An 18,881-nucleotide genomic window follows, 5' to 3' on the forward strand; every position below is an offset into this window, starting at 1 on the left:
CCCCTCCTCTTCTACTGTTGAGTTTGAGACCCACATACAAAAAGGTTTGTGAATCATAACAACAAACTTATCACAGTCAAGAAATGGTCTTGGATCATCCTGATTTCTGAGGATCCCGTGAATGAAGAAGAAGAACTTGTAAGAGCAGTAGTAAACTATCCATTTGAGCTTCAGTATAAACTACTGATATCAGTGGAGAGAAAGAATCATAGGATTCAACTATGTGACTGAGGATCACCGATGACATCCAGCCCAAGCCAAAGGACATAAAATACCAGTTACTGCCCAAATCTGTGGGTCAGGTGATGGGAAGGCTGACAGTTCAAAACCACCAGCTGCTCCTTGGGAGGAAGAAGACACTGTCTGCTCCCTGTAGATCTACAGCCTCAGGACCCTTCCATCGCGTCACTAGGAGGGGAATCAACCCCATGGGCACTGAGTCTGGTAGGCAAATCATGCTGATAAATTGCTTCCTAGTTGGACACTGATTTTAAAAATTTATACAACAAACTGTGAGACTGAAAGGTACTCTTTAAACTCCCCATGGTAAAAGATGCATCTGGACCCATCCATCGTGCTCATCTCTACGGAAACCAGCACACGAGGAGAAGAACAAAGAGTGCAGAAACTCTGTGCGGGAGGGACAGAAACCCAGCAAGCGATGCTGGGGAGCAAATAAAAGATTACGTTTTTGTGTTTTACAGTGTTTACAGGATTTGTCCGCTTTTCATATTTCATAAATTGTACTTTCTCTTCTCATTTTTAAATATTTACTCTTACCAATCATGAAAACATTTTAGGAAGTTACTTGAATTTGTATGCATGTATTCACTGACAGACATTCCGATATGCCAAAAGACTTGAAATAAAAGCACTAAGGGGAAAAAAATCATGTTTACTTTTGTGTCTAATTTTGTTATTTTTTTTCTTAAAGAGGACCCACAAAAATGAATAAGCCTCTAGCCTTTAAAATCATTCTCTTTCATTCTCTTGGGTCTTAACCTCCAGCCCTGGATAAACCTCCAGCCACTGCACAGGAGAAAAGACCCAGTAATCTGTATCCCATAAAGACCACAGCAAGGAAGCCTGAGGGACAGGTCTACTAGGGCCACTGTGTGTCAAAACAGTCTTGATGGTGCACCCAACAATAAATGCAGAAGGGATCACGGAACCTGAAAGTCATCCTTGACCATTTTCCCAGAAACTAACCAAATCATATTTAAAAATTTAAAAAAGCACCTCAAACTCACAGCCATTGAATCAATTCAGACTCGGTGACAATGTAAGACACAGTAGAACTGCCCCAGTGGGTTTCTGGGACCGTAACTCTTTATGGGAGCCGAAAGTCCCGTCTTTCTCTGGAGGCTTGGCTGGTGGTTTTGAACTGCTGACCTTTGGCTGGCAGCTCAGCACACAACCACTGTGCCACCAAAGCTCCTACCAATTCATGTAGGGATCCTCAATGATAAAATCACAAAGCAGAATATTACAAATCTAGCTAGACTAGAGCTTGTACACTGGTACACATAAAAGCTCTCAAAACACGACATCCAGGACAGATAAAGCCCTCAGGAACAATAATGGGAGTAGCGATACCAGGAGGGTAGAGGGAAGGTGGGGGGGAGGGGAACCAATCACAATGATTGACGTATAACCCCCCCCCCCCCGCGTGCGCGCGTGTGCACACACACCCCCAAGATGACCAACAACAGAAACATGGATGAAGGAAGACAGTGGGCAGTGTAAGATATGAAAATAGTAATTTATAATTTATCAAGGGTTCATGAGGGGAGGGTGATAAGGAGCTGCTACCAAGGGCTCAAGTAGAAAGAAAATGTTTTGAAAAGGATGATGGCAACATATGTACAAATGTGCCTGACACATGAATGTAAGAGGCCCTAAAAAAATGATTTTTTAAATCACAAAACAAAAGGTTAACAGAAGCGAGCTTACTGTATGAACTCACCTGCCACTCTGAGGAAGAAATATCAGTCAGGCTACTTCCAAAATAAAATTTTTAGAGGCTACAGACTCTATGAGGCTGTTCTACTAGGCCCCGTTGGGCCACTGAGTTGCAATCAGCCTTCAATGAGTTTTTTAAAGTGACAGTAACTCCACAAGAAAACAAACAGACAAATGAGCCATCTGGAACGTGAGACATTCCACAAGACAAGCCATCTAGACTCTTCGGAATATGAATGGCAAAGAAAAACACAAAGGCAGAAGGACCATTGTAGGTAATGCAGAACAGAGAGAATGGCAGAGCCATCTCAAGTCCGAGGACCTGGACAGGAACACCATGGCCAAAACAGGTGGGAAACTGGACCCCATTCGAATCGACTGGACAGCAGTGGGTGCAGGTCTTTCGGGTCTTTCATTTTCCCTTTTGCTTTTCTGCTTTCCCACAAGTATATGGGCTGTGACTTATTTTGCTGGGGGAATGGTGAAAGACAACGGCTAGAGAGTGAGATTTCGTTTACCTAGGTGACACGCTACCTGTGCAGGATGTTCTTGGAAAATTTTGTGCAGACGGTTCCCGAAGCTCTGTGTATAAACGGCTGATGCCTGAAACAAAACGTCTGTGATTTTACTCCGTGACTGCCTTTGCCTGAATGGTAGGGTTTAAAAAATATATCACCAATCAGAAAATCTGCTTACGCATTCCTGGTTCCTGGCATCTTTGTTTAAGACTCTTCTTCCCCGAAGGTTGGGGTGCTCTGAAGACCCACTGGGCACTTTCCAACTCGAATTGGCTCTTCCTTTAGTAGCTCTCCTTACAGAGTACCACCTATACTTGTGTATAAGCTGAGTTTTTCAGCACATTGTTAATGTCATTTTTGTGGTAAAATTAGGTACCTCAGCTGATATTCAGGCAGGCTTATACTCAAGTAAATACGGTATGTGTTTTCTAACAAGATAAGGTAATCAAAGGCAGTACGTGACACTTAACTGAATTTTGTTCCCCTTGTGTCCTCGCCCTAGCACCACCCCAAACAAACAAAAAGAAACCCAAAACAAAAAGTTTGAGATCTGGGGAAATTTAAACATGGGCCAATTGTGAGATAAGGCAAGGATGTACAGTTAAACTGCTGTTATAGGACAAAAGTAGCCCCGTATTTGCAGAGTGGCTAGTATCTATCCCTCCCTGTGCCGTGAGAGCTATTGAAAGCAGCATTGCGTCCGTCCTGATTCATGGCGACCTATGTACAAGAGAATAAAACACCACCAAGTCCTGCACCATCCTCACAACTGTTCTTAGGTCTGAGCCCATTGTTGCTGCCACTGTGTCCATCCAGCTCAGTGAGGACCTTCCTCTTGGTTGGCAGCAACTGAAAGGCAGTGAATTCTTTTGGTTTCTACTTTACCAGGCAAGATGTTCTTCCTGACGACCTGTCCAAAGTACGTGAGCAAAGTCTCGCCATCCTTGCCTCTAAGGAGCATTCTGGCTGTACTTCTTCCAGGACCGATTGTTTGTCCTCTTGACAATCCATGGTACTTTCAATAGTCTTCGCCAATGCTACCGTTCAAATGCACTGATTTTTCTTGGATCTTCCTTATTCACAATCCAACTTTCTCATGCCTATGAGACCACTGGAAAGCCAATGGCTTGTATCAGGTGCATTTCAGTCAGGAGAGGAGGGTGCAATTCCCTAATGAAGAATCCCCTCTCTCGTAGAACTCTGTAGGTAATGCACACAGTTAAGTGCTTAATTACTAATGAGAGAGAAGTTTCGGAAGGCAAGCTTGGCCTCCTCTTTCCCAGAGGCTGCAGCCATTGAAACCCTACAGAGCAGTTCTCCTCCACAGCCAAGGGGTCGGCATGAGTGGCAATCAATTGTAGCCCCAACTGCGGCCACGATCACGGTCATGGTTCTGTGGTGATGTCAAAGCATAAACAGCCGTGTTTTTAAGAGATGCAGGCGTAAGCTTTTAGGAGGTAAATCATCTTGATGTTTACAGCTTACTTTCCAAAAGCTCAGCAACTTTGCTTTCAACTTTTCTCTCCTGATGTTTGAAAATGCGCATAATTAAAAAGAAGAACAAATAAATCAGTTTGTCTCTCATCTGGTCAATCTAAACAGAACATTTTAGTAGGCTCAAAGAGTGTTGTCTTCGGCATGGCCATAGGACACAGGCGTGTCTTGGTGATATTACAGGGTCTGAGCCAGACAACCACAATTAAGCAGATGCCACAGCCAAGCAGGTCCCACCATGGTTCTGGCTCGAGAACACACACAAGTTATCTTTACTGTTGCCTATCCAGTGCAATGGCATGATAGTATGAAAACGTTTGGAATACCGTGAGAATGACCACAGTGTGGCACAGAGACCCAACCGAAGCCCAGACAGCTGAAAGAAAGATGCCAACAGACCTTTCATTTCTGAACCACCCAGTATCGGAGGGGCACAAGAAATGCCAGGTGTGCTGGCACTAAGGTCCACCCTGCAGGGGCTGCCTAATCTTGCTGAGGGGAAGTTCACAGCCATTCCCAGAGCTGGTCTTTGGGGTGGACCAGTAGAGCAGGAGCAAACGCAGTGGGCAGAGAATTACAAGCAACAAAGGTCATTAAAGATGACACCTGATGCATGCTGTCAGTTTTAGGAAGAAAAGACAGCCGGTCTGATTTCATTCTGCAGACACCACACCCTTGCGCGATGTACTTCATCATTTGTAGGAAGGGGTAAGGGCCTTGTCATTTGTAAAGCACTTTGCTATGAGTTAGCTCTTGGGGACTCCTTTGAACATGCTGAGGAAACTGGAAGGGAGGTGACATTCCCATTGGGTAGATGGGAAAACAAAGCTCGGAGAGGCCAGGAGAACTGCCTGAGGCATGAGAGGCTAGGTCCTCTCACACTTGACTGCCTGCCCTCCAACTTGGTCAGTCTGGTAGCTCTTCATGTTTTGGGAGCTTCAGTTGTCCGAGTACACGGCCTAGGGCTCACGTGACAAACTGCAGAGACTCATAATTTGAGTTCCTATTGGCAATGGAGGTGATTCCAGTGCAAAGTGACCCTACATAGGATTTCTGAGGCTGTAGATCTTCATGGGGACTGGTAAGCTTCATCTTCTCCCATGGAATGGTTAATGGGCTTGAAGTGCTGACCTTAAGGATTACAGTCCAATGATTATCTGCAGTGGCACCTCAAACCCAAAAAACAAACAAACTCGCTGCCATTGGGTCAACACCGGCTCATAGTGACCCTATGGGGCAGAGTAGAACTGCCCCTGTGGGTTTCTCAGACAGTAACTCATCTTTCTCCTGGGGAGCGGCTCATGGTTTCAAGCTCTTGACCTTAGGGCTAGCAGCCCACTATGCCACCCGTGATTCCCTGGACAGTGTCACTGGGTTGGGGGGGGGGGGGGGCGCCTGCACAGCAGCCAGGCCATGAGAGGCGGTGGCTCCTTCCTGGGTGTGCCATCTCAGCAGCTGCACCTCTTTGAACAAGTCTCGTCCCAGGGTCCCCAGGGACAGGAGGAGGAGAACGTGAGGCACAGCAGTCACAGAGAGAAGGCACAAGCACCGTGCCAATGAGGGTGCCGCTGCTGCTTGCCGCGCTGCCTACTGGCTGGTGTCTGGAGCGGCTTCACTTCTTAAAGGGATCCCTGGGTGGCACAGTAGTTATGCTTTAAGCTGCCAACTGAAAGTTCAGCAGTTCAAACCCGTCAGCCACTCCTCAGGAGAAAACTGGGGCTTTCTACTCCCTTAAAGAGTTACAGTCTGGGAAGCCCACAGAGGCAGGTCTACTCTGCCCTATAGGGTCGCTATAGGTAGGCATCAATTAATGGAAGTGGGTTGGTTTTTGTTTTTGTTTTTGCTTCATGAAATGCCCTAACTGGGGGAAATCACTCATCCCAAAGCTTTCACAAAACACAGAGATCCACACAACGTGGGCATGCCTCCATGGGTCTCACGGTCCTTCCAGAAAGCACCTCCAATCTCTAGGCCTGCAGGCTTTTCCCAGTGCCAATGCTGGCTGGCAGTCACTGGGGGCGCCACAATGTGAAGCAGAAAAGGCACTGGGGGCTCCCACCTTCCAGGCATGTCCTCCTGCTCATTTCCTGGGCTTGGTCTATGGCCTGGTCTCCCGAGTACTCTCACGCACACAGCATTAGAAAAGTTCATCAAAGGAGAAGCCGTCAAACCAAAAGGGAGACAAAGATTTCTTCATTCCAACTCCCTAGACAGAAAGCTGACTCCATCCCCACACTCCGAATCTCACCTCAGGCCCCTGAACACACACACACACACACACACACACACACACTCCCTCTTCTCTCTCTCAAACCCACAAACAAAAAATGAAAATGAAAAAAACCTCTAAAAACATAGACAACCCACACACATGCTACACACCATACACACATACTATCACACACACCACACTCCAGACACATGCGCCATAGACCCACACTCCACACACACACCATATACCACATGTGCACACAAACAGCATGAAAATGTAATGGGGAGCTAATAACAAGAGGGCTCCCTATTTATTGAAAAACAAATCAATAAAGACCTGGGAAGCGGGTCTGCAGCGTCACAAAAAGCAGCCACGTGTTTCTGGTTGCATCTGACCAATCAGGTGAAGGAGGGGCTGGCATAAGAGGTGAGAGCACACTCCTCCACATCACCCTCCTTTTTCTCCACAGGAAGGAGCATCGAGGCCCATGGGGGATGGAAGCATGGGGGGAGGGGAGATCCAGCAGGCCTGGCAGGACAGCAGGCCTGGAGCCTGCCACAGCCCCCATGAGTCCTCAGGTCCATTCGCCTCTGTAGATGGAAAGTGCTCACGGACAGGGATCACTGTCTATTGAACTGAGATCCCTGGGGTCCTAGGGTTCTGTGGAAGCCCTCCAAGACAGGCTGCATACCAGGCGTCCTTGCAACTCCAAACTGCTCAGGGTGGAGTCCCCTTATATACTGCAGCTGTGAGTAATAATTTTTGCTTTAAAAAAAAAAAAAGATTCTATTCCCAGGAACTCCGGGCCATCTGTCAACCAGAGGTTATGTGGTGGCCACAGGTCTTTCAGAGATCAGAAGGGTTGCCCTTGATAACGGGGGTCAGCAGGACTTCCGGACTAGGAGCAGGAACAGGCTGTCCACTTCTGAGGAATTAGCCATTTGGAAACAAAATCCGGCAACTAACAAGAAATGACCCAAGACAGTCCGCGGTGAAGAAGCCCTGGAGACATTGCTGTTCTGTTTGACCTTTTCATTTCTATCACCATGTGGCTTCAATGCGTCTCCCTGGATGGCTGCTATCAGAATTAACGAGTTTCTTGGCTGGTTAATACTGCTCTCCAATCCTGTACAGTCGATCCTCTTTTTCCTACTTAAAAGCTGAGAAGATCAGCACTCAGGGAAGACAATTGTCCCCAGTCACCTAAGTTGGTGGCTGCCAGGGCTCAAACCCAGGAGGGAGTCAGATATTAAAACCATCAGAAGCAACAGAACCCACATGGGAGAAGCACACCAGCCTGTTGTGACCATGAGGTGTCTAAGGGATCAGGTATCAGGCATCAAAGAACAAAAAATCATATCATTGTATGACAAAAATATGACAAAATAATAATTTATAAATTATCAAAGGTTCATGAAGGAGGGGGAAGCAGCGAGGAAGGAGAAAAATGAGGAGCTGATATCAAGGGCTCACGTAGAGAGAAAACGTTTTAAGAATCATGGCAACAAATGTACAAATTTGCTTGACACAATGGATGGATGGCTAGATTGTGATAAGAATTGTACGAGCCCCCAATAAAATGATTTTTTAAAAAACCATCAGGCTCAATTCTGTTCTTATAGATAAGTCATCGTGATAAAAAATATATTAAAAGGTTACCGCATCATAATTGCAATGCATTCTCTATGGAAACAGACCAACTTCCTCACATTGATTCTCTGGTGAAAACACTCACCCTGGCGTGCAGAGATGGATCGCCACGAGCTCTGCCCAGCAAGCGTATCTGTTGGGCACAGGAAAGCCCAGGACACTGACCAGGCCTCCAGGACAATAATGGTTGTTGAGGACTTTCAAAGCGAACAGCACGCCTAAAGGGAAGCAAGGACACACACGGGTCAGTAACCATCCCAGGGGGGAGGGAAACCGAGGCCTCTCTATTTGCTGAGCAAGCCAGTGAAGCAGCTAAGAGAGCATTCGACGACCGCCAACAGTTTTATTTCGAAACATTTTCTCATTCCTCCAACATGCGGTGCCCGGGGTTCAGTTAAAGAGAAAATACGTTCAAGGTATTTTGTGAGGTTTCTTAGCATAGACGTTCACAGTGACCTGCCGTGTGCTACTGAGTATGCAACACCCAACGTGCAGTAACACCGCAACGTGTTCACCGCTCTAAGTCACTGCTGCAGAAACCCATGCCATCCCTAACAGCAGCTGCACGAGGATGCATCTTGGCGGCCAGTGGGGAGACCGGCAGGGCAAGCACAAGGGAAGGATCCTCCATGTCCTTCTGCTTGAGAACCATTCCTTCCGCCTCCTCACATTCAAATGTTTACAACACCCGATTTCAACCCTGACGGCGATTTCAGTCTTGTGGAATCTATGCTAAAATAACAACAACAAAAAAACAAACAAGCAAAACCAAAACACTGTTGGTGTTGTTAGGGGCCCCTGCATACAGCAGAGGAAGCGCCGCCCGTCCCTGCACCATCGCTCAGTACCATGTTCGAGTCCCATGGTTGCAGTTGAGGGGCAGTGAGAGATCATCACGTGCTGGTTTTACAGTCAGAGACCCGGCTCTCCAATCGCAGCTCTGCTCCAAGGCTGTGGGAGGTGAGCAAGTTTCCTCACTGAGATGGACACCATGCCAGCCTGTGGACCGGCCATTCTGAACGACATCAGACTTAGGTGGCGTGCCCATCCTGGTTTCTAAAAACGCAGTGTGTGTGTCACTGGGGGTGTGGGGGATTCGTTTTCATGGCCTTGACAGGTGCCCTTCTCTTTTTCCAGAATGTTCTACCACAGTACACCTGGCCCCACCATGAAAGATTCTCTCTTCCCACAGAGACACCGTCAAGAAGGCCCCAGCCAGGACTGCCCAAGAGGGAAAGGCATAGCCTGGGGGAGAAGAGCCAGACTGAGTCTCTACCACCTAGTCCCCAACTAGAACCCGATGTGCATGGAATGACAGCAGGTGCCCCCTCCCAGGCCATTCCACGTGTGCTGCCTCGCAAGTTCACCTGCCTTACCTGAGAAGCCCACGGCACAGTTCCTTTGAAAGTTGGGTTCATCCATAAGCACTGCGAGAGAAAGTTCCAGAAGCAAGTACAACACCCCCGTGAGCAGAGAGAATGTAATGATGATGTAGGCAAACCACCTACTGCCCAGTCTCCTCTCCAGTTTGGCTCCTTTCCACAGCATGGACGCCATGTTGAAGTACAGGTGCCAGTCGTCGGCATGGTGAACGGGGGACAGAAGTAAGCGCTGCCAGTCTCCCTGCCAGTAACACTGGTCCACGCTGAGGCAGGAGCCATGCAGTGGCTTCAGGGGGCTCAGGAAGAGCCAGATGTTCAGGGCCAGTGTTGCCAGGGTGACAGGGGGGATGTTGTTAATGCCAACATGGAAGACTTGAGAAAGAAGCAGAATAAGGCCGACGCTGGCTCCGCGTGCTCTCCGCTGCATGGCTCAACCGCAGGACAGATACCCAGCGATGGACGCACGAGCATTCAGTGATGCCGAGAGAAATACAGACAGCTGAGCCTAAAACATGTAAGAAAATGTAAATGAAACTCCATGAAGTAAGGATTAGTACATTAATAAGACATACTGTACAGTAAGTGTTGGGTTGCTCATTGCAAGGTTGACTGTTCAAGCCCACCAGCTGCTTCATGGGAGAAAGATGAGGTTGTCTGCTCCAGTAAAGATTTACAGTCTCAGAATCCCTATATAGGGTCACTGTGAGTTTTGGTTTTTAGTTGCTTCTCTTTAAGGGGTGCTTACATTATGAATATACTACCTCCCATTCAAACAGAAGCAGTTCTGGTAGCATAGTGGGTTTCAGAGTGTCCTGCTACTCTTAGGTCAGAAGTTCAAAATCACCAGCTGCTCCTTGGGAGAAAGACTAAGTTTTCTACTCCCATAAAGGGCTTCTGTCTGGAAACTAGGCCAGGTAGTTCCACCTGGTCTACTAGGTTGCCATGGGTCACCATGGACTCGGCCGCAGTGAGTTTGAGTTTTAGCCAAACGGAAACAACTATTTTCATTATTTTTCAGAGCACTCTCCAGGATGCTGGCCGACACCCTTCTTCCATGTCACATTTGAAATGGATATTTTCTCCTAAACCCCAGGGGACCAATAAACAGCCTGCCAAGTTTTCTCTAATGAATATGCCTGGGAAATACAGTATGCCTTCCCTATAAACAAATGTCTAACCTAGTGAAAAACCGCAAAAGAGAGTATGCAAATATGTAATCATGACTTTATCACAGAATGCTGATAGTAATTCTCTGTCCTCGCCATTGTTTTAATGCATGAGGCAGCGTTGGCCCCAAAATTTTTGTGTCGCCAACAAGCAAATTCAACACCACAAGCACAGACGACGTCCAGTGCCAGCATCCACACCTCCAGAGAACAACTGCCTATGTGCTTTGTTCTCATTCAAACTTTAGCTTTTGAATGTGACCTCACACACACTGCCATCCTGACTCATAGTGACCCTACAGGACTGAGGAGAACCGCTCCTTTGCGGTCCCGAGACGTAAAAATCTTTACAGGAATAGACAGCCTCATCATGCTCCTGCAGCACAGCTGGTAGGTTCGATCCAGTGACCTTGTGGATAGCATTCCAATGTGTAGTCTACTAAACCACTATCTGCCAAACCCTGGACTGAAACGCAATCCCTGGTTTGAAGGAGCTCACTCTCCATTAAGAGATAAGCCAAAAGCTGGCACACATGATCAAAGCAGGGGCAGAGAGCCCAGAATAATGTGCACGCAGCCTGAGGCGGAGCTTACGAGGAGGTGCAGCTAGCTAGCAAGCAGAAGAGCCACAGTGGTTCACGAGCTGCTTCTCCACCCTGATCCAGCGCTGACAGAATGTGAAGGAAGGGGCATCATAGGAGTCATGGGCCTAGATCTCGAACTCTCCCAAGCAACCATGTGGACAAGTCCAAACCAGCCTGCGGGATGATGAAAGGCATGTGCCTCAGTCACCTGGGTGGCCCTGGCCACTAGTTCAGCCAATGTCCCCCAGGCCAAGCTGTCTAGCTGCCTGGCAGCCAAAGGCAGAGGACTGAATGATCCCAGCTGAACCTTGCCTAAGATTCTGGACTACAGAACAGTGAGCAGAAGCAATGGGGGTTGGTTTAGTTCACCAAGCTTGGGTGTTGGTTTCACAGTAAATGCTAACTGAGGACACTTGATTTGAAGAGGGACAGGAGTATGCTCATGGCGTGGAGCTGGTGAAGAGACAGTGGGAGACAGACCTGGATGGGGGGTGTAAGAGACAAAACAAAGCCTCAAGCCCCCTGAAGAAGTCTTTTTGCATCACACCAGGAAAAATAATACAAATGCCAGTCGAGATACATACCAACAGGCAGATCAGGAGACAGGCGACTGGAAAAGTTCTGATCCAGTGGTTTCTGTTTCCTCTGTAGAATTGACCTGCCTTCCCATCAAAGCATCCGCTTACCCCAATTGTCTTTGGGTCTCCACTCCACTCTCCCCCTCATTCATATTGATATGATTTTTTGTTCTAGGTTTTTCTAATCCGAGCAGCTCACTAGAAGGTCAAGGACTTGGACTCTGAAATACAGCGAATATTCTCACTTATCTTACACGCTTCATTTCAACTCTCTGGATGAAATGCAAAAGGTTGTGTTTTTTTTTTCCTTAATTTTTCTTAATTGTAAATCAGGAGGGAATTTACATTCCGATTGTCCCGGTCAAGCCTGAAAATGTACGCACCCCAATGACAGGGTCCTCTTACAGTCATCTTGCCGTCATTGTTGCATCCTTCCCTTAGGCTGATGTTAAGGGCTGTTGAGTTGGTTTTATTTGTTTTTTAATTTGCTAAGAATTTATTTTGGTCTGTTCTTTTTTTTATCATTTTATTGGGGGCTCGTACAACTCTTATCACAATCCATGCATACATCCATGTGTCAAGCACATTGGTACATAGGCTGCCATCATCATTTTCAAAACATTTTCTTTCTACTTGAGTCCTTGGTATCAGCTCATTTCTATCCCTCCTTCTCCCACCCTCCCTCCTTCATGAACCCTTGATAATTTATAAATTATTTTTTCATGTCTTACATTGACCACTGTCTCCCTTCACCCACTTTTCTGTTGTCTTTCCCCCTGGGAGGGGGTTATATATAGATCATCATGATTGATTCTCCCTTTATTCCCCCACCTTATCCTTGCCCTCCTGATATCGCTACTCTCATTATTGGTTCCTGAGGAGTTTACCCTGGATTCCCTGTGTTTCCAGCTCTTATCCGTACCAGTGTACATGCTCTGTTCTAGCCAGATTTTTAAGGGAGAATTGGGGTCATGATATTGGGGGGGGAGGGATTAAAGAACTAGAGGAAAGTTGTATGTTTCATCAGTGCTATACTGCACCTGACTGGCTCGTCTTGTCCTTGTGACCTTTCTCTAAGAGGATGTCCAATTGTCTTTGGGTCTCCACTCCACTCTCCCCCTCATTCATATTGATAAGATTTTTTGTTCTAGGTCTTTGATGCCTGATACCAGATTCCATCAACAACTCATGATCATAGAGGCTGGTGTGCCTCTTCCATGTGGGCTTTATTGCTTCTCAGCTAGATGGCCACTTGTTTATCTTCAAGAGCCCAGATGCTATATCTTTTGAGAGCTGGGCACCATCAGCTTGCTTCACCACATTTGCTTATGCACACATTTTGTCTTCAGCGATTATGTTGGGAGGATGAGCATCACAGAATCTCAGTTTATTAGAACAAACTGTTCCGTGTCGAGGGAATACTTGAGTAGAGGTCCAATGTCCATCTGCTGCCTTAATACTTAACAAATAAATATTTACACATAGCTCTATTTCCCCATTGCTATATATAAATAAATTTACATATGCACATGCTTGTATTTAGACCACTATAAATGTCCTTTGCTACCTAGTTCTTTCCTCTATTTTCTTTTACTTTCCTCTTGTACCACTATCATGTTCAGCCTTCATTTAGGTTTCAGTAATTCCTCTCGGTTACATTACCCTTGATTAAGCTCCACCAGGCATCCTAAGCCCTCCTTGACATCTATTTTAGATCACTTGTTGTTGCCTTGTCCTGGGTTTGTTGACACCCTCCCTCCTTTCCCCTGCCTCCTTCTTTCTCCCTCTCATGTCCCCCCTGGAAATATCGGTCCTGTTGTTTTCTCCTCCGGATAGTTTATCCTACCAATCTTATCTAGACAGACATGCAGAGACATTAATAAGTACAAAAACAAGACAAAAGAAAACAACAACATTCATGTCTTGGCTGCGGTTTGCATGGGATCAGATCATCAGGTATTTCTGCTCCCTGGGTGGGTTCAAACTGCCCCCTTCTCAGTTAGCAGCCACACAATGAGCTGCTTCACCACTGGGCTCCTCCATAGAATTATGCATATTATCTAAACTTCACAGATTTCAAAATCTGAACCGCGCACAGCGTAATAATAAGTTGTGTGGCTAGAGTTGTCTGACCAAAGACCAACCTTCTACTGAGGTGGGAGTGCACAGGAGACAGCACTACATCAAGGCTGTGACAGAGAGAAAAGGAAGTAAAAATATTGATAGGAAAATTAGCCATATTTATTTTTAATGTGAAATTAAACACAGGTACACAATAACAACAACAACAACAAAACTAAGTGACTGCAACAAACAAACAAAAACTGAATCCAAAACCTGGAAAACCAATGCATCCCAAGGGGATGAGAAAGGAAAAACAGATGGCTATTGTCTGTTCTACTTGCAAAGCAGGAAATATTTCCCCATTATAAGTTACAAGGCAGTAGAGATCTCAATTTCAGATTTAAATATTCAGTAAGAATTCAGTCTCTTAAATTTCCAGGATAGATAACAGTTATAAATTCTGGCATTCTTGTTTTGCATCTGATATTAACCAAATCTATCTCACAAGAATGAAACTGAAGCATCTTAATAGGGCATAAGTGTTTTAGGTTCTACAGTCGGAGCCTCCCATATCCCCCAGAAGCACCATACATCCTAAAATGATAGAGTGATCCTCTTAAACCAGGGATGCGGTGAACTGATATGACTTAGTAGGGCTCTCCTGTGGTCCTTGTAACTCTCACCAAATGACTGCGTGGGAGCATGCAAATAAGGTGTAGAAGGCTAACTTGGGGATTGGTTGTTTTCGCCATTCCCCTGAGGGTAAGAGTAAGCCGCATCAGAAGCAGGAAGAGTGAAGCCCACAATTATCAATGAACTACCAGCAGAGCAGAGCACATGCCACATCCCTGCCTGAAGTAGTGGGCACAGCGCAGTGACCGTGAGGCAGAGCAGTGGGCTGCCCAGCCTGCAGAACAAGGAAAACTGAGTGCCTTCAGGTAGGAGGCTAGTTTGTAGAGTGGAGTACCCGTTGGGTATTTGAGAGCCACTTCAGAAGCAAGAGTGGGGGTCAAATGGAGCCTCATGACCACCGAGAAAGAAGACACATGTTGAGTGTCCTTTGAACCCTGTGGTGTCTGTTTGGAGACGGGACAGTAGCAGAGGAGGCTGCAGAGGTGGTGGCAGTGGGAGCACAAGACAGAGTGGCGGGCTTCCCATTTATATCAATGAAAAGTAGCTAATCTCGGATTAAGGGTGTCTCTGGTCTAGTGGCTTAAGTCAGAAAAGATTTGTGTATTAAGCAGATGTTGAATATTTTTTGGTCACCTGCCTCCAGATCAGAAAATTGAAAAGGCGCTTGAGGAGACAATAGACGGTAGAGATGTACGATTTGTAACCCGTTAACTTCCCTAAGGAATCCCATACTGTGAGCTCCCTGTGGCCACAGCAATGAATTATCAGACCCAGCTGAGAAAAAGTCTCTTGGGGAGAATGGCTGGTGTCAGAACTGGTAAATTAGGTGGGAGGGTAGAGGCCTGTTGCCTCATAGAAATCAGCTTTAAGCTGAAGAGCTTGATTTTCCTTCATCATTGGTAGTCAGGTGAGACACTCTTACAGAGAGGTAGGTAACCCTTACCTCCAGCCTCAGATTCATCTGGTTGCTTGTTTTTTCCACCCCCCCTCCCACACACACACCATTTCCGATGGTGCCAAATTCTACTGCAGGGTTCTTATTCTAATATTTGTCCCAGCGTACTGGAGGAATCAAATAATCCTACACTAACTCTGACTAGAAGCAATAAAACCAGTTACTAAAGCAAAGATACGAGGCAGTTCTCAAAATCTTCACACAATTGAAACCACATACTAAACGTCAAGGCTTCAAGCTGGTTCAGACACGGCTAATGCCGTGAAATTGGGAAAGAATTTGTAAAATGTGGGCATACTGAACAACAACTGGAAGGGGAGTGGGGGGAAACTAGAGGTGAAAGCCTCAGTATAGGAGGCTCGAAAGAGGCTCAGTGGGCCGGCCCTTCAGGAGCCTGACCTGGCTGTGCTGAGTAATACGCATGCACACAGGTGAGGTCGGCCACCATCTTTGTTGCTTCCGACTGCTACACAGACTGCATGCTGCCTTTCTCTTCTGAGAGAGAGAGATTTTCCAGCATGACCACATTTTAGTAATTGAAGGTCATGCCAGTTTTACTTCTTTGGCCACTCGGGAACCAGGAAAATCTGGTTCAAGGCCCTGCTAGATTTAGAGCAAAGGGGTTCTCTTTATACTGACAGCACCTCGGGACATTGTATACAACCAAAACATCAATGCAGCCGGACCAGTGCCCCCTCACAACTCTCACTGGGTTTACAGCCTCTGCGTCAATCCATGTTGTCAAGGGTTGTCCGCTTTCTCTACCAAGCTGCATGTCTAGTTTCTTTATCTTACAAAAGTGAACAAAAAAAACCCCTGTTCTTGGAGTATTTGCTAGGTAAGTAGGAACCTCCAAACCCAGTGAACCCCAAAACCCAGTGAAGATGACAGATGCTCAGATGAGCACTTAAAGTAATGGATCTCAGAATTTAGATTTCACGGACCCATCCCGCCCCCCACACTCCCTCCTTCAGCTATGGGAAAACCCACAGGATGACATGTCACCAGATTTCATTTTTCTGAGGTACCACCATATAGGGGCATAAAAATTTCCCATTATCCCTCTGTCTTAGGATGGATAGACTTAATTTTATCAGAAAAGTCTCAGCCATTATGACTTCAAACATTTCTTCTCCTTCTGGGATTCCCATTATGTTTACTTCACATGTTTTCTAATTGCTCCGTTGCTAGATACTCTGCCCCACTTCTCAGTCTGTCGTCTTCCATGTCACAGCAAGGAAAACGACAACCTTCCCCACACGCTGATGCCTGTAGCCAATCAGGAACCCAGGAGGCGTCCATGTCTAGAGTCTGTATTGAGGCGTCATTGCGTACTCAAGATTGATCACATCAGTCCCACTCCCTTCAAGCCAGACTGCTAGCACCTAGCGTCTGCCTGACTCACCTGCTCAGGTGTGGTTTAGAAGCTTCATCAGACATGTAAGTTCCAGGAAAAATGAAATGATCTCTTAGAAATCTAGGAGAAACACCCTAGTCTTTGGGCAAAGTTAAATTCTGTACCCAACAACTGGCCTCACCCAAGGTCTGCCATGGAGCCCTGACGGTGTAGTGGTTACATGTTGGGCTTTGATCCGCGTGGTCAGCAGTTTGAAACCACCAGCAGCTCCATGGGAGAGTGAGTTTTCTACTCCTATGAATAGTTATAGTCTCAGAAAACCACAGGGGTCGCTATGAGTCAGCATTGACTCCATGGCTTCGGTTTTAAAAGTCAGCCACACAGGAACTATCTTCAAATTGCAAGGATGCCACTTGGTAGTTACTGCTCCCTATTCAAAGTACTCAGGCCCAGAAAATGCTTCATTTCACCTAATAAAGGACTGTGCTTTCCTTGGCTGGGAGCTATGTGGCCATTTGCTTGCTTTTGCATTGGCTGGTTTGTTTTCCATTACTGCTGACTTGAGTCTTACGTTATGACCGTGGCATTTTTGGAAACGGGCTAATAATGCACAAATGCGTACCAAAATAGAAAGTGTTTTATCCAATCCAATTCAGAGTAGGCCTAGAGGAAACCTGCTCACTTGAGGCAGGTTTAAAAGACTTTAGGCTAAAAAAAAAAGTTGTGTTTTGTTGTTGTTCGTTTTTGGGGGTTGGTTGGGTAATTATTTGTGTTTCATATAATTTTCTGTACATGAATCCAGGCTACGAAAACCTAGAGGACGTAGCTGGATTAGTAATTACCTAGGGGCATGATGAGAGGTTTGGGGTGGGGGCAATGGGGAGCTAACAATAATGAGAAATAAGAAAATGTTCTGAAATTGTGATCATTTCACCACCCTTCTGAATATGATTAAATGATTAAATTGTATGATATGTGAACTGTATGCCAATAAAAGTGTTTAAGAGGATGAAGAATGGATAAAAGGGAGAAGTGCTGTCAGTGTGGAGACACAGCATAACAAAGTGTGGTGAAAGAGAATTAGGAGTCAGTTCTGCTGTAACATTTGTTTGGAAACTGCTTCCAGGTGGTGGATGAGGGGGTCAAGGGCAAGAAGTTCCTGGGGAAATTCCATTATCTTTTCATTCTATTTTTTCCACAAATATTTTGAAGCCCCTCTCATAGGAGGGAGTGGTTTGAGGATAAGGCAAATTTTGCCTTGGATTCTGCAAGAAACCCGAGCAGAAGGAAATTATACCTAGGGGAAAGAAGCCACATTGAAATCCATAAGATGCACACACTTCCTCTTATACCCACCACTCTGAGAGTACCGTAAATTATGCCCATCCACACCTGCAGTTACAACTTTCTGAAAACTCTCTGAGAACCCTTGGCAGTAACTCACAAGCTGCGAACCTTCCTGACCCACAATTCCACCGGCAAACCTGGGAACATCTTTCAGTCAAGGGCTCTGTCTAGTATGCCATCAAGTGAATTCTAACTCACGGTGACCCCAGGTGTGTCAGAGAACTGGGCTCCAGGTGGTTCTCAACAGTTGACTTTCCAGAAGTAGAGCATCGAGGGTTTTGGTGAGGTGCCAAGAGCCCAAATCACCAGGCTGTTCTTTCTCAGAGAAAAATTACCAAGTTTCTCTGGAGCAGTGTGCCGCCACCAAAGAGGGAGCCACCCTCTCATGACAGCAAGACAAGGCACTGAGCGGGCAAAGTTATTGAGAAAAGTACACTGCCATCACAAAGTGGGTTGCCTCACGATTTGTGGAAGACCCTGGGGGTCTCTCTCACTGCCATTGAATTGATGCCAACTCATAGCAACCCTCCAAAGCAGAGGAGAATTTTCGCCCCTGTGAGTTTCTAAGACTAACAATTTATGGAAGTAGAAAACCCGTCTTCTCCAGCTGACCTGTGGATCGCAACACAAAGCAAAGCTACTAGGACGCCGCCTGAGGTCCTTCTGTCTAGGGATAAGGCATGGGATTTTTAAGGGGCAGATGACAGGGGTCACCCCACCACCACCACTTCCATCACCTCCACTGGCTCAGCTGAGTCTCTATAGGGCTTTCCCATTGGTCCTTATTCCAGCCCAGTGGTTGGTCTCATAATTCATGGCTTGTGGCTTATCATTAACAAGTATGGAGGTGTTGAGATGGGTCATCCCCACCTCTAATGGAACAGCTCATGCGAGGCAGTTTGAGAGGGTCATCGAGACCTCTAGCTGACCCTGATAGGGTCATTGGAATGGATGGTGTGAGGCAGTTTGGGATACGTAA

The 18,881-nt window shown here is 46.3% G+C and overlaps 1 protein-coding gene across 2 annotated transcripts in view; it reads right to left on the reverse strand.

Annotated features, from left to right (window-relative positions):
• The window catches only part of RHBDD1 (rhomboid domain containing 1), a 107,806-nt gene that overhangs the window by 74,513 nt on the left and 14,412 nt on the right, over positions 1-18,881 (reverse strand). Inside the window, exons 1-3 of one of the 2 annotated variants that reach the window (XM_075529382.1) lie at positions 11,553-11,758; positions 9,213-9,723; positions 7,922-8,054 (exon numbers count right to left, since the gene is read on the reverse strand). In XM_075529382.1, coding sequence (XP_075385497.1) covers positions 7,922-8,054; positions 9,213-9,645 — 566 coding nt within the window. In that variant the 5' untranslated portion in view covers positions 9,646-9,723; positions 11,553-11,758. Of the gene's footprint in view, positions 1-7,921; positions 8,055-9,212; positions 9,724-11,552; positions 11,759-18,881 lie in introns of those variants that run through there. The other variant, XM_075529381.1, reaches the window with a different exon arrangement.

This window comes from Tenrec ecaudatus, chromosome 13 (genome assembly GCF_050624435.1).
Source record: "Tenrec ecaudatus isolate mTenEca1 chromosome 13, mTenEca1.hap1, whole genome shotgun sequence".
Taxonomy (NCBI): domain Eukaryota; kingdom Metazoa; phylum Chordata; class Mammalia; order Afrosoricida; family Tenrecidae; genus Tenrec; species Tenrec ecaudatus.